This window comes from Varanus komodoensis, unplaced genomic scaffold (genome assembly GCF_004798865.1).
Source record: "Varanus komodoensis strain SLA01 unplaced genomic scaffold, ASM479886v1 scaffold17, whole genome shotgun sequence".
NCBI classification, from domain to species: domain Eukaryota; kingdom Metazoa; phylum Chordata; class Lepidosauria; order Squamata; family Varanidae; genus Varanus; species Varanus komodoensis.
Window position 1 is genome coordinate 25997746 of NW_025335505.1, and position 16388 is coordinate 26014133.

Here is a 16388-nt window from a genome sequence, read left to right on the forward strand (position 1 = left end):
CCTCTAATAGAATAAGCTTGTGAAAAAAAAATTCATTTTAACAAATGTTTGAAAACAGAAAGCTGTTTAAAATGCATGCACTTGCACTGGAACACTAACTTAACGATTTCATTGCATGCAGAATGAGATGACTGAATTATTAAACTGTGACAATCACAAGTTATGTATTGTTTTTATAAAAATTATTAAGGCTTCATAATCCATTTTATTAATTCTTGAAGCAGTGCTTGAGGTTCAAACTTCAAATGGTATCTGATTCCAGAGGTGAGCTTCCTTTTCTTTGATTATTAAATGCATTTCTAATTCACTGAATAACTAAAGTTCTCTGGGCAGATTACAAGCAGTGCTAGTGCTTGAGTTAGTTACAGCCAATTCTTCATGCTAATAAATAATTTTATTCACAATTAATTTCCCACAATATCAGGGACATTGCACTCATATTGTGCAATGTCCCTGATATTTTTATCTTCATTAATTGTGCTATATTCTGGCCAGACCAATGGGCATAACACCTGTGGGTGAGGAAGGGGAAAGGCTAAATTCACCTAAACAGCTATTTAATCCTTTTAAAAAATCCAGTTATTTAATACATGATTGTTATTTAGTGCATAATCTTTTAAATAAGATTTCCCATGACAATCCATTAAATGTCAAAGAGGAAATGGTTTCCTATTTATTCTGAATTGAAAGTATAGATAGGAAATAATGACTGTGAGCACAAAGGGTTTTTTCCCTTTTCTAACATTAGGATTATCATATTGTATTATTTCATTTAAGCAATATTCTACTTTTATTCTACTTTTTTAAATAGCCAGAAAATAATTTTAATAACCCAAGAATTGCTACACTGCATCAGACCAAAGGTCCAACTAATCCATCATCCTGTTCACCCAGTGGCCAAGCAGCTGCCACAGGAACCTGTGATTTTAAAAATAACAAGATTTTTAAATGGCATTCACTGGTGAGGTTATAGTGAATGTTTGCTAAACTGTGATAGGTTCACCTGCCCAATACATCACTGGCCATGTCAACCTCATGCCTATTTAAAAACGCATTAGAATAGTCCAAAGGCATCTACACCTGTGGAGACTGTGCTCCAAGTCTATCCTTCTCTTAAAAAGTCAGCCTTGTTTCTTATTGCTGAAAGATGGAAGAAGCAACAAGAAAATACAGAGTGATTGCAGATAAATAACAATCTTATATTCCATCACCATAAAATATGAGTGAATGAGGCATGGTAATTCTACACTAAGGACCTAGTGTGGAAGCAGCCTGCATTAGGTTAAGGGACACTTGCCCAAAGTCAGTGAGATGTATGTATGAATCAGTGATGAAAATTGATGGTGTAGGCAAAGTGTTTCTTGCCATATCCAGGCAAAATCTGATGGGGAACAGACAAGGATGTGACAAGGGAGTTAACTTTGACAAGGAAGTTATGCTAGTCTTCACTAGCTTCAATCCCCCTGAAAAATTTCTCCTGCTGAGAAAAGTTACTTTCAGTTGGCCCCAATGGAGAAATAGAGGTCTGGGGAATAGAACTGGGAGCCCATGGTCTGAGGCCTAACAATGTCCTGGATCTTGCATGTTTAAATCCAACACAGTGCTACAATGGTTCATTGACTAAAACAGTACTGTAAGTTTTGGGGGGCTGGTATACATTTTTGCCTCTGAATGGAAAGCTAGTAGGACATCAGCACTTGTGCCTATACCCATTCTTGAACAGATGAACTGACAGGCAGGGATTCAGTTCAGGGGCCTAGCTAGCTTTGGCCAAAGGAGATGATGACAGTCACAGCAGCCAAGGAGATCTCTGCACCAGAAGATCAGTGTGGGTCAGGTGGTACTCGCTGATGCCTACACAAAATCCTGGGTTAGACAAACGGGGGTCCTGCGGTTAGTGCATACTGAATATGTGCACCTTTGCCTTGATCCATTCTCTTGCACAGGTTTGATGCATGACCAAGATACACTGATCAGTTTTGCATGAATTTATGTTACAGTATGTTTTCTAAAAGTATTACAGAGCCAGTCTCCACAATAGATTTACTGCATCATGTGGAGGCTAGCTGATGGGGGAAAGAAAAGCAAGTGAGTGAGAGAATTACAAGGGTTAAGCAGAGAGCTTAGAAGATTTTTGAGAAGTGCATATGCATAGGGAAGAACGTTTTAGAAGATTCCCCATACCAGGTATCACTTCTTGAGATAAGAGGACAAGAAGCGTAAATGATAAGTTTCTGTTAGATTACAGGTAGTCTCCATGTTAAGAACGGTTCCTGAGAATGTCCTTCAGTCAAATTTATATATAAATCAGATCACATGAGTAAGCCAAATGTTTGTCTTAGTATATGTATATATTTTACCTTTCTATGCATATAAAACTTTTAAGAAACGCTTCCATATTCACTAAAACATCTCAAACACAATAGAGCACTGTAATAATGCTAATAATACAGTAATCGTAAAGTAACTACAGGTATTGAAGAAAGAGAGAGAGAGAGAGAATCTGTAGGTAGGTAGGTAAGTATACAGTACTGCAAAAAACAAATAAAAGAAACAGTTCTTAGAACAGTTTAGAACATTCTTGAGGTAACATTAACATTAGTGTTAACTAATGATGGAGATGGACCTGGTGCTGGAAAGTCAGGGTCTGACTGTGCTGCTGGAGAGGGGAAGGAGTCTAGGGTCCAGATGTTGGGGAATGATAAACCATGAATACCGTATCTCTAGGGAATTAAGTGGTCACTGATGATTCATCGCCCAATGCATTGCATCATTCCCTAAAGATTTTCATGGCTTTTCATATAGGCTTTATAGCAGTCCGCATGTTTGTAAGTACGGCTTGTTTGTGACCCAGAAGTTCATAACCTGGAGACGATTTGTATAGTATGTAACTATATCTTTGCATACATTAGGATCAAATGTGTATGTTTGTGATTGGTTAAAGTACACTCATGCTATATGTCATTGATAGACATATAAATTCTTTGTTCAAGTCTTTGTTTGGGGAATATGCTCTTTTTCTTAGCAGATTACTTGCTCTATAGAATAATAATAAAGCTTGCTCCAGTGAACTTCATGGCCCAGCAGGGAGAAGAACCCAGATCTCCCAGGTCCCCAGTCCTGCACTCTTATCACTACACAACAGTGACTCTGCAGCATATACCTTAGAATGAGGATGTGGAACCTTAGGATCAGGACTGATCCAAACCTCAAGGGGTCCCAAGCCAGCCCTCTGTGTTCCCCAGAAAGGCATGCTCTCTTTTCTTGCTCTTCCCTCTTTGCCTCACCATTGATCATTTGGTGGTTTCCCAGCATGAATGCAGAGTTCCCTCATTCTGAAAGGCTGAACTGTTTCCAGGGCTTCGTTGCTCCACAGTAAGGGTTTTAAATTGAAATGAGCTGGTACTTTTGGCCTTGCCCTTTTTGTTTTCAGTAATGTCATTGTTGGATGTGCCCCCCTTTCCACAGGCAGGAATTTGACACACTGGTGGCATAACACAAGTTATTTCCATTAATTAACATAAGTTAATAATTCCATAATTAATATAAATTTACATGAGTTCATTTCCATTAATTGCATCTCATTGTGATGATGAAAATTAACTCATGTGGAGTTTGGGGAAAGTGCTTCCTTCTTTCTATCCTGAACCCATTCTCAACCCACGTTATTGGATGAACCTGTGTTTTAATGCTTAAATAGAAAAATGTTTTTCTATCTTCCCTCTATGTATGATTCATACTTTACATAACACACACCTACAGAGTCTCCCTATCTCTATATTGACAAACCACAACTTCCCTAACGTAATCTCATGACGTGGATATTGGCTTTATGGATATTTGCTTGATATTTTATTTCATTCTTTATCCAATTAGAATTTAACATTAATAATGAAAACATGTTGGAGAAATGCTTAAGATGGTTCATATATATTAAGTTCTCTTTCAGAAAGTACCACAAGAAAACCATATAACTGTACTGGATTAAAGCAAGAAATGGTCTTTGCTGTGTATGAGAGGAATGTGCAAGATTCGTTTGTTGTGATGGCAAACACAACTTTGATCAGATTAAAATCTCACCTGTACATTTAATCAATAGTAAAGGGGGTTAGTAGGAAGCATGCTGCACAGTTTGGAGTTCTAGGAAACCATACTGTGGGTTTTGAATCTTACGATATACATATTGAAGGGGATTTAAATATCTTTATTTAAGAAGCCACTTACTCATGGGTTCACTTATTTCCTATTCCACCCCTGCTCCCACAGGCAGAAATGGTCAGAGCAGCTTTCCAAGCACAAAGAGAATTTCTCTTGTTGACCTCACGATATCAAGAACCTCAGGAGGTAAGAGATAAGTGGGAAAGGTGGTGGTATTTGTGATGTTAGACAGTGGTGCTTTATTGACCTTTCTGAACCCTGCTGATCTTCTGAAATTATATACAGCAACCCTGCATTCATGAGTGCTATGCAAGCCCTATATATTTAAAAGATAATTTATTGTGCAGACAAAAAAATAACAAAAAATGTACTTGGTTCTCATACTCCAGAGCACAATTAGAGAGCTCAGTGTCTTCTAGATATTTTGGACTACAACTCTCACAGTGCCTGACTGCTGGTTAGAGCTGATGGAAGTTGTACTCCAAAATATCTGGAGGTACCAGTTTGCGTATTCTGCTGTAGAGCATATGCCCTTCTGGATCTTGTACCACCACCACCGTGTAATTTCTCAGTTACTTTTTCATTGTTTTTTTCAGTAGTAGAAATTTGCTTTTCCATGACAGCTGCCAAAAAGTGAGCCTTTAAGAGAAAGATAAGCTGCAGGAAATCTGTGTTTGTGAAAAGGGGATGGTGAGACTTACAACCCCTATGCAGTAAGATCCTTGTCTTCTTTTTTGATTGTCCTCCGAGTCTTGCACATTTTGCATCCCCCATCCCCCAAGATTCTAGCTGCTCAGGAAAGTGCAAAAGTGCATTCCAGCCTATCTCCCAGCAAGCTGTCAAAACTCTGGCTCCCCTTGAATAGCGTTTTGATAAGACAATAAGCACTTTTAAACAGGGACATATACAGCCACCAAACTTGCACTGTATCAGTTTTGTGTCAAAATCTGTCTTTAAGGTCCTTTGTTCAAGAGTGGCTACCTTAAGGTCAGTGGCAGAATGTCCTGGGAAGATGAAGTGTTTTCCCACTGGTTTTGGAATATTGCCTTTGTTATAACAGAGCTGTGCACAGTTATTCTTTTGCAAAGATACTGGAGTGTTTTTCCTATGCAGAATGCAGCAGTGCATGTGGGTATGTGCCAATCTTGTTGTGTCTTCTCTGGGACTTCTATGATAAGAGTCTGTTAATCCTTTGTAATATCTTTAATGAATGCAAACACTATTGATGAATCAGCTTTAACCCATTCTCATGAACATGCAGAAGCAACTGGGAAGATCCCTTCTAGAATTTATTCAGTCATGGAAGAACCCTGCTTGATTAATATTTCGTGGTTGTTTTCTAGTAGTTGTAAAAATGGAAATGCTTTCCATTTTTCATATGGAATTACATTAAACTCAAACCATCATGTGAACTGAAAACAGCTGGAGATTTCTGTGTGCAACATTCATTCAGCATGACAGCTGTTTGAGTAGCATTTTCTATTGCAAATAGCATAAACCAAAGCAGTGAGATAGTTTCATTTCTCCATGTCAAAAGCAAGGAATATGTCCCACTGACTTCAAAATAGTGCACAGCTTGCAGATGACTTTCTACTGGATAAAAACCCCCTGATATATACAAGATAGCCCAAAAGAGGGAAAAAGGGACCCTTCCATGACTTTATCAGTTTGATGTTATCTGTATCTGCTTGTACTTATAACCTGAAGGTACAAAGGCAATGTGGAATCCAGACAGGAAAGCCAATCATTAATTTATCATAATGCACAGAGCAGAGAAAAGCCAGTGAAGATGACTGCATATAAATGGTACAGAAAAGCGAGTAATTGTGCCATTCAGCTGTCTAGATGGTTTGCTTTAGTAATGTAAACCTATGAATGAGCTGGCTAGCTTTCATCACAGCAGCCTTGCAAATACTCAGAAAACAGCCCTGTGGAGCCAGATGGGATTTACAGAGTTCCTGTCCTCTTGGGCACAGGATTGCCTCTTTTTAAGGGGAAAAACTCTCTGCAAGGAATGCTTTGTCATTTGCTTTAGGCAGCACATGAGCTGAGAAATGAACAGAGCTGGAGGGCAGGTGACTCCTGGGTCAGTAGAATGGTAAGGGTGTTGCTGTAACTTAACTTTTAGTTGGCAGAGTCAACTGAAAGAGAATGCAAATGTAGCAATACTATAAAGAGCCTAAAAGTTGCTTCTTCTCCTCTAATCCAAACATTTGGTGATTGATTTTCACAATTTCTTCAGTTCAGTTATAATATTCATAACAGCAGACAACAAACATCTGTCATTGCAATTCAGTTTTGTTGAGGTTTACATTTTACAGTAATGCTTATATTTTATTCCCGCTCGAAGCCCTTTGTTTTCTGCATATGCAAAAATAGCCAGAGCAGAGAAGATAATTCCAGCTGGCATACCAATCCTACATCAACTACAATAAATTACTCAGCAGAGTGAATGTTCCGTTACTTTTTATGGTCATGTTCTATATTTGTATTTGAAGTGGAAGTAATCACATGACAAAACCATCATCTGATGTTACAGATTATGTATACCAGCTAGTGGCTGTTGCCTGCACAATTCATTCTTTGGAAAGAAGTGATTTGAACTCATCCATTTTTTGGATGTTTTGAGTCAATTAAAAATACTGTAAATTGCTTGTACTTTGAAGCCAGAAAATAAGAGTGGAAAGTTATTTGAAAAGTACTTGTGAACTCTTAAATTCAAAGTACTGTAATGTGAGATATAAAAGAATGTTAATCAGAATTCTCACCATATAAAGTATTTTGTAGTATAATTGGTGAAACAGGAAGTTTGTCAGTGTTTTCAAATGTTTGAAAATCATTGAATTACTCAGTATATGTTAAGTTTTCATTCTGACTCTTGAAATTTAGCTTTGTGATACGACAGAACTACAGTAGAAATATCTGAGAATATTTCCAATGGCCACATCTTCTTTGTCATGGTTTTGTTTCCCTTTCCTTTCCTTATTTTGGTGTGTGTGTATGCAAATATGTGTGTTTTAGGATAGTTTTGGAAAATATGTCATATCCATCATAACATACAGTAGAAATGCCATTTGAAAAACACCAGAGTCGTTAAGAGCATAATTCTATGTCTATTTAGAAGGCAAAAAGTCTTACAAACTCCTGGCATTCCCCAGGCAGCCATGCTGGAAAGTGTAGGATGTTTTTTCTGGCTAAACATGTATAGGACTGCACCAAAAATGAATTCCTCTTTATTGTTCCTAAGTCTAGATAGAGCACTGACACTTTGAAAATATAGAAGTGCAATAGAGAAAGGGAATGTTGTAATGTGGTTTGGGAAACTAGTTCTTTTCTTTTCCTAATAAGAGTTACTTTCCATAGTCCTATGAATGAGCACAACTGCACAGTATGTTAAACATATAGTGTGTATCTGGTCACCCCCCTTTTTTTACTCACAAGTAGGCATGTGGGCTCAAAATTGGAGGTATGTCTACAGGAATGCTTGATGAATTCCATCTTTATGAGTTCTATATAAATAAAAATTATTATTCTGATGTGAGTTGACTTGATCTCCACTTGCAAACTAGTATGCAGACTGGAAAGTAATTACCTCTGAACATATGCATTTTAAGACATATTTTAAGAAGAAGTACATAAATGCATATTTGGTGAGAAGATACATATTCAGAACCATGTATTTAAATAAGCCTTTTTTAGATTTTTTTAAAAAGATTAATGCAGAAATGGGATAACATAGAATCATGAACACACATAAAATGACACAGTACAGAAACAGAATGATCTGTTTATCATAGACAGGATCACAAGCAACATCTGGTGTAAACAAGCACTCATCCTTTCATATATTTCAAAACATGTTTTTAAAACTTGCTTCTAACATTTTGTAGCCGCTGGCATGTGTGTTCCTTGACCTGAACACTTAGTGCCATTTGAGAGGCAGTGTGATGCAGCACGTAAAGGACGGTGGTTACGAAGTCTGGTCTAGTCTCCACTCAGCCATGAAGCTTACTGAGTGGTTTTGGGCCAGTCACTGACACTCCCAAAGTTCACTCAAGAGTACAAGTATGCTCATACTTGCACACAGCATGAGAAGGCAAGACTCACTGGTGAAGATAGTTGTGTTAGGAACAGTCAAAGGCAGAAGAAGAGGAGGAAGGTCAACTATGAGTTGGACTGATTCCATTAAGGAAGGTCCAGCCTTGAGCTGTGAGGGGCTTTCCAGGGCTGGTCGAGGACAGGGTTTTGGAGGGGCATTCATTCATATGGGTGCTGTAAGTTGCAGCTGACTTGATGGCATTTAATAACAACAGCACTCGCTCTCAGGCCAGCCTACCTATCTTCATTATGAGGACAAAATGGAGAGAAGGATAATGTATGTCATTTGAAGGAAAGCCTAGATATATGTCTAGCTATAGACATAGCAAATAAACAATAGCCAGTGAAGTAGCTTTGAATGGGGAGCAGGGTTAAAATTGTACCATGCAACATTCCCTCCACAAGTACCATGAGAGAGAGGAAGCTGGCTCCATGCCAAGAGATCACGTACTGCAGATAGTAAGACTGGAAACCAATGCCACCAAAAATATAAAAGATGTTAAAAATATCCTCCCTTCGCCATATAAAAATGTGTTATTCTTAACTGTCAATGACCCAGATGGTCTGATGTTAAAATTCTGACAAATAAGCCAGTCATTAGTATGCAGATTCTATACATTATTCATAAAGGAGGCTTCTCATAAGAGAACAAATTCAAATGACTACAAAGTATGTTCAAAAATCCAGAGAAATGTCAGACTGGATAGGGAACTGGAAACAGCAAATCCTTTAGTTGGAAGGTATGTGTTATCAATCACTAGATTTGCAGACATCACATCCTATAATTAAGAGCAAAAAAAAAAAACTTAGTAGAAACTTTTACATTCAAACTGGGAAATTCTATTTATTAATTTAATTACAATATTATAACGTGTGCACATCTAAACAGAACCCATGGTGATGAACAATACAGGATAAAAAGAATAAACCACCATATTCAAACTGTTTTTTAAAGACTGGCTGGTCAGTCAAGGAAGGCTTCTTGAAATAAAGATATTGTCAGGGGGCACCAATAACAACACAGTGACAGAGGCAGGAAGCCCATATAAAAGGGCTGATAGGTCCATATAAAACAAGTGGATGCATGCCATTGATTACCTTAGGAAGCAGATCATAGGTTGATATGTGAGAAGGTATTCTCTCAGTTCTTTAGGGCATTAAACCCTAAACAACTGAGAGAGACAGCTAGTATGATTCTCTCAGCAAAGGACCTACATGCTGAACAGGGGCAGCTTCTGACAACAGCTGAGCCTCTGCATTCTGCATCAGCTCAAACTCCTTGAGCAGCTGTGAGGGCATCCCCAGATAGAGTGCCTTGTAGCAACCCAATCTTGAGGTTGCCAGTACCTGTAATATTATGGCCAGACTACCCTGTTTAGGAACAACAGCACTTCAAAGCTGGTAAAAGGCATTCCAAGCTACTTGGGCCTCCAGCAACAGTGATGGATCTAGAAGTATTCAGACTACTATGAAGCTGATATTTCAAAAGAAATGCCACACCAGCTGGAACCAACAACCCACAGAGCTCCCATCTTGCCACGATTCAGCTTCAGTTTATTGGCCTTCATCCAGTCCATCATTGAGTGTAGACGCTGATCCTGGACTTGCAAAGCCTCACCTGATCCAGATGTCATAGGGAGAAGCCAATGAGGTCAATGTATTCCATGAACCCACAACACCAATCCTCAGCATTTGCTCTGGTTCTCTTCTAAAGTTGATTGGATGACCTGATATGAACAGGAAGGATTTTGAGTAGAGCACCCCCTAGAATGTAGCTTCCACCTAATGCAGCTTATTTTGGGAGCAAATGTTATTTGGGAGCAATCCTACTGAGTGCATGCTCAGAGATAGGTGCCCAAGCATCCTGTGCAGGGTCGGAAGAGCAGCAGTGACTATCTTCCTGCCCTGCAAGTTTTGCAAAATAGGTTTGGTCTCCCTGTGACAGCAGAAGCAGGTGAAGCTGTGCAAATTCTGGATTGGTGTCTAAAGTCAGTGATGGACCAATAAACTGAGGCTGAATCCTGAAATGATGGAAACCTTGTCAGTGAGTCTCGACTTTGTGTGGGAGGATAGGCTCATTGCCCATTCTGGATGGTACTGCACTCCCTTTGGAAGATTAGCTTTGTACTCCGGGAATATTCCTAGCTCTATCACTCTAGCTAGAGGCTAGAGGAAGTTTACAATAACTCATATCCTGGTTTTTCTGGGTCCCTTTCCTCCCTGCCCACTGAAACACCACCTTTCTTCCGCCTCTGAGGTGTCTTTTCTGATTTTGGAGGGCAGTCAGCAGGTTTTTTTTTTTTTGTGCCAGCTGCAAGTGACTGAGGGAGGAGGGATTGATCTCCATCCATTTCCTCTTTCCAAGGTTTGAGCACTGACTCTCAATTTGCTCTCTCCATGTATTAATGTTGCAGTTTTATTCCCAGGAGAGATATTTGTAGGATTTGCTGTCTCAGATGCCAAAATAAATTAGGTAGCCTTGGTTACAAACTTGGTGTGTTGGGGCTGGTGATGCCACTGGTCATTCTACTTCAGGCAGCAAAATGTTTCAGGCCAGCACCAGGCTTGCAGGTGCAGTTTCCTTTTCACAAGAAGGATTGGGAGCATTCCCAAATGTGACCAGGTGGCTTATTACATTTTAGATAAGTGCAACAATGCATATTACCATATAAAGGAGAAGCTCTTATAAGATCAGAGTCTACAGTTATTTACCTGCACCAATATTAACCTCCAAAATTACTTAGCATAGCATGCTCTGATACTGGGCAGCTTCTGTATGATGTCTCTTGCTGTAGAGGAAGCATCACAGCCAATATATACTGAACAAAATCCAAGGGACCTCCCACCCAGCAAAACTACAAGGGAGAGTGTGTACAAGATCTTATGTATTTATTTAGCACTACATCTTATCCAGCTTTTTCCTGCAAGTAAGCCAGGTGACATGATTCTCTTTCTTTCTCTATTTATCCTCACAACAACCCTGTGCAGTAGGTTAGGTTGTGCATCAAGGACTGGACCGAAGTTACTCAGTGAGCTTCATGGATGAATAGGAACTAGAACGAAGATCTCATTCTAACCACTATGCTGCATTGGCTCTTCAGCGGGGTGTGTGTGTGAAAGAGAAAGAGAGAGAGAGAGAAACGGACGATTGCGAAGTGTGTGTATGATGGTTATGACTGCTGTGGCTATGAAAAAATTAAGTGCTTGTATAAACGTTTATGGTTCTCCCTTTGTGTTTCTAGAAACTGCTGGTATTCGCCACAGAGAGTTTGGTTTTTATTTAAGATTTCAAACTCAGTCTGAGAAGGATTTATGTCATAGGAGTAGGGCTTTGAGCTAAAACAGAAACAATTAAATCCAGTGAGACCAAATAAGCTCATTGAAGATCTCAGTCTAAGTAACAATAATGCTGCATTTGTTTCCCAAGATGGGACAAGGGAGAAAATATCATTCAAAAAACAAAATAATTAGTTTCTAAAATGCTCACCTATTATTGGGCTGCATACCTACTATAAGGCAACTTACTGGTAGGACATGCTGCTGAATAAAATTGGACTGAAAATTAATAAACTCTGTGCCCTCTAAAGGACAATCCCGAGGCAAAGGATGCTAGGGACTCCCCCATAAGGCCACAGAGGCCTGGGTGTAGGGGAAAACCCAAGGTGGGACTTTCCTCATCCCTTCCAGCTGTCCTAGAAACAACTCCTTTCCTGAGGCTGATGTTAAAACATTGGAATAGGATGTTGAGGGAGAAAAGGGGGCAGGCCAGGAGGGTGAAAGGCAGAGAGACAAGGATGTGGATCTGCTGGATCCACAAGCTTTTTGGCCTCTGCCCCCACCTGCAGCCAGGTAAGTGAGCTAGATAGCCCCAGAGACCCCTCCTGTTCAACATACAACAAGGGAAGAACAGAAAGGCTGTAAATGCCTCTATTGTGCCGCCTTCCCTTCCTGGCTCTTACTGGCAATAGGATAGTTTGAAGACTCATGTAAACTGAAGGACCAGGTTTGATCTCTTGTTTGAAATGAAATGATTGAAATTATTCCATAAATGTTAGGTATAACTGAAACATCATGGGAAAAGCATAGTCACCTACAAAGAAAAGCAAACTAGATGTCAATTGCTTGTTCGGGTTCCTTGTCTTTCCATCACAAACAGCAGGTAATGGATAAGATGGAACCTCCAAATCTATTCAGTTATTCATAAAACCTAGAGGTCAAGAATGTTTCTTTTCTGCCACCTGTAATAACTGTTTTTCAATACTGTAGGATGAAGTGGCCATTCTTCTAAAACCAATATCAGACAAGATCCAGGAAATTCAAATGTTCAGAGAGAGAAACCGAGGAAGTAGCATGTTTAATCATCTGTCTGCTATCAGTGAAAGTGTTCCAGCTCTTGGATGGATAGCAGTTGTGAGTTCTGAACTTAATATATGGAGTTTAAAACAAAACAAAAGCAACACAAAAAGCTTGCTTCTGACATGCTGTACAAAGCTACAACTAAAAATAAAATTGCAGTTGTTCATACTATTGTTTCCCCTGCTCCATGTTTCAAAATATTCAGGTTGAATCTGGAGTAAAGCGTATATATTGGGGATGATGGTTGCTGATATCCTTGCTCCCTCCCTGGATGGGATGGACTGTGGTTCAGAGGGGACTGGTTGCAGACATAATTTTGCTTTCAGCACAACCCCCACAACACACGTCCCCTCATCCCATCAGCCCTTTCTTGGTGGAATGTTTTGAGGGACAACCAAATCAGCATTGTTAACTCCTAGTTCAACCGTCTTGTCTGCAATATAAGTTGTGAAAAAGATTTTGCCTTGTGATCTCACATCTTCTCCCTCCCTCCCTCCCTCCCTCCCTCCCTCCCTTTTAAAATTATTTCCTGTGGCGTTTGTGTGATGGCCTCATATCCCTCCTTAGTCCCCCAAACCAGGGCCTTATGTCAAGGAGATGAATGATGCTGCAACCTTCTATACTAACAGAGTGTTAAAAGACTACAAACACAGGTTAGTTATCCCCAACTGCTCTGTTTCTCAGGTGTTATATCAACCAGATTGACAAACTTTTGAACAGGGGTGGGAAACCTTTTTCATCCCAAGAGCTGCATTCTCTCAGGGTAACCTTCCAGGAGTTCCTACCAGTGCTGGGTGAGGCCAAATCCCCATTCACACATCTTTTCACACACCCCTTGCAACTCATACTGTCCCCTTCATGTGCACTCACTAAGATATCCCCCAGCTCATCAACTGGACTTGAATAAGTCCTTTCATTTGAGTAAATAAGAAGCTTTTGAATGTCTAACCACCATGTGATTTTTCTGACAGGAGGGGGATTGCAACACAGGGGGATGGTTAATCCATTGGCTCCAATTTATTTTATTTCTTACTATATTTGCATCCCACTGTTTCCTTCTAGCATGAAGCCCAGGGTCGGCTGCATGGTCTTCCTTCTCTCCATTTTATCCCCACAAGAACCCTTTGAGGTGGTTGGGCTGAAAGTCAGTGACTGGCCCAAAGCCACCCCCAGCAAGTTTCACCACTGAATGGGGACTAGAACTCAGGTCCCCCAAAGTCTCAGTCACACATTTGAACCACTGGAACATGCTATCCCTCAACAAGGACTTTTCCCCAAGCCTGGCTTCCATAGCTGCAAGATTGAGGAAGTGGGGCCAGGGAATGTTGGGGACACCCTACAGGCTGCAACTAAGCCCTACCTTTCTTGCAGCTTGTTTTGAATCTGCTATAAAAAGATCCACTGCTGTACAAGACAGCCAATATTCTATAAATCAGAATTGGTTTTTAAGAGCCTATTTAGGCCTATTCAGATCAGGTTAAATGTTATAAATATAGCTCTGCTAAACTTGGTGACTTTTATTTTTATAGATTTACTTGAAGACATCAAGTATCGCAGTGGGGCAAATGACTTATCTGATGGGCAAATCAAAAACAGAGATGTTAAAATGTAAAAAAATTGTGTATACAGGGTAGAACAGTAACAAGTACACAAGTACCAAGGACAGATCCAACTCTAGTTAAGCACTTTTAAGACCCATTTAAATGTATGTTTAATTCTGCCATTGAAATCAGTGGGACAAAATGTTTAACATTATGGGAACAATTTAGCAAGTTAAGGACCACTAGCTAGTTGGGTCTCTCATTACTAATGCCAGTCAATAGAATATTTATGGTAAGCAATGAGCATTTCTAATATAAAAAGGGGGTGGACAATCTGGTGCCCCCAAGATGTTTTGGACTGCAACTGCCATTATTCCCAGCCACTGTGGCCAGTGGTCAAGGATTATGGTATCTTGTAGTCCAAGACAAGTTTGCCTTCCCCTGACATAAAACATATAAATTATATTCAATAATGAAAGATTAACCAGAAAGAAGAAGAAGAAGCTGGGAAAGAAACATAACAGATATTCTGACCATCACCAATACAGTTCAGTACATTCTGTTTCACTAATTTATGGCCCCAGTACCCTATAGACAATCAGTACAACATTTGTCAATGTTTATTATTCTTTAATGTTCAGAATGGACCCCTAAAATGCCAAGTGCATGTACAAAAATTTCCATTATGTTCCAGTGATTTGCGCCATGTTGATTGGGTGAAGTCATTCTTGAATATTTGGGCAGAACTTCAAGCATACATCAAAGATTATCATACCACTGGGCTCACCTGGAGTAAAACTGTAAGTGCTTTATTTCTTGATTTTCTTTTAATTGCAAGAAAAGTCAAATAATATCCTATCTCTTTTAGTTTGGAGTATTTTGTCAAAATATAATCTAATATTTTCCTTGATTTTTGTGAATGACTAATTGCAATTCTGTTCTGAAGAAATTTACCACAAGGTAAAAGAAACTCCTAGTTGATATAACTGTTTGTCCTCTCTCTTAAATGGGTAATGAAATAATTGATAATGCTAGCAGCTGCATTTTACACACTAGGTTTGCATCAGCCTTAAAGAAAATTTTGCAGAATTTGGGTGACGGGCCAATATCCTTCACTGCCGATGAAGGCAGTAAAGAAACTTAAGGGACATGCAGCAGGTTTGTGGAACACAAAGTTTTATTCGCTAATACTTTGGTACCACTCTGCATGCCTGTGCTCCAGTTTTTGCCCCTTGAAGCTTCTTCCTCACCTTACCTAATGACAGAGCAAGCCCTGCATCTCATTCTCATGAAACTCTCTCAAAGGCTCTCTGCAAACTCTTATAGAGTGAAGTATACATAACACTTGGTATGCTGGGTTGTGGTGTGCTTTGTTACAAACAAAGACACTTACAAGGTAGTTAGAAAACTGGCTAAATGAGTCAATGGGTTGAGAAGAAAGGCAGGCATTTAGTTGCTTCGTTGCACACCTGGCATATAACTCAAACAGCACTGCTCACTGTTTTGTATTGACTGTCTCCTGGTCACTGCTGGGACCTGGGCACTCAAGTTCAGAGCTGTGTCCAAAGGTGCTCCCAGGACATGAGTCTGAGTTCTGAGGAGAACATAACCTCATCCATGGTGATAACAATTCCTAATTTTACAAGGAGCAACTTTATTATTTATAACATTTAAGGTGTGCCATGTGTTTTATTTATTATTTTATTTATTTATTTAGATTCAGTACAGCTTATATATCACTAAACTCTGTCCTCAAAATTAAAGTCTAATGACTTCTGATAATAGGGCTTTCCAACATTTTAACAAAATCAGATAACCAGTAACATTAATTCATAAAGAAGTAACTGATTCAGAAAAAGGGAATGAACTCCATCTCAGCATATAGGTTGGTCATATTCATTATCTTGGGAAAGCACTGAGGAAGCCAGTGCTCAGAATGCCACTACATTTTCTCTCTGTAGCTAGGCTACAGAAATTGCCATCTATGGTAGAATGAATTGTTGCTGAAGCCATTTTACAATCCGAAGACCAAAAAATAAAAAGTGGCTCACCGGCTTAAACAGTCGGTACAGACATCAGAGTAAATCCTGAGCAGGTGATGCAGCCTCTCCCCCTCCCTGCCCACCTCCACCAAGATGGCTTAAGACAACCAGATACGAGTGTAAACCAGTAAACAGTTGAGCTAATGAACAAAATGGATTTTTTTTACAGAGGCAGCAATCATCAGCTGTTTCA

General features: G+C 39.5%; 1 protein-coding gene across 3 annotated transcripts in view; it reads left to right on the top strand.

Annotated features, from left to right (window-relative positions):
- CAP2 (cyclase associated actin cytoskeleton regulatory protein 2) overlaps positions 1–16388 on the top strand; it is a 55242-nt gene that overhangs the window by 20405 nt on the left and 18449 nt on the right. For all 3 annotated transcript variants that reach the window (XR_006414352.1, XR_006414353.1, XM_044426448.1), the window contains exons 4-7: positions 4267–4344; positions 12523–12666; positions 13180–13265; positions 14848–14953. Coding sequence is in view for 1 of the 3 variants with exons in the window: in XM_044426448.1 (XP_044282383.1) it covers positions 4267–4344; positions 12523–12666; positions 13180–13265; positions 14848–14953 (414 nt within the window). In the remaining 2 variants the exon portion in view is untranslated. The remainder of the gene's footprint in view (positions 1–4266; positions 4345–12522; positions 12667–13179; positions 13266–14847; positions 14954–16388) is intronic.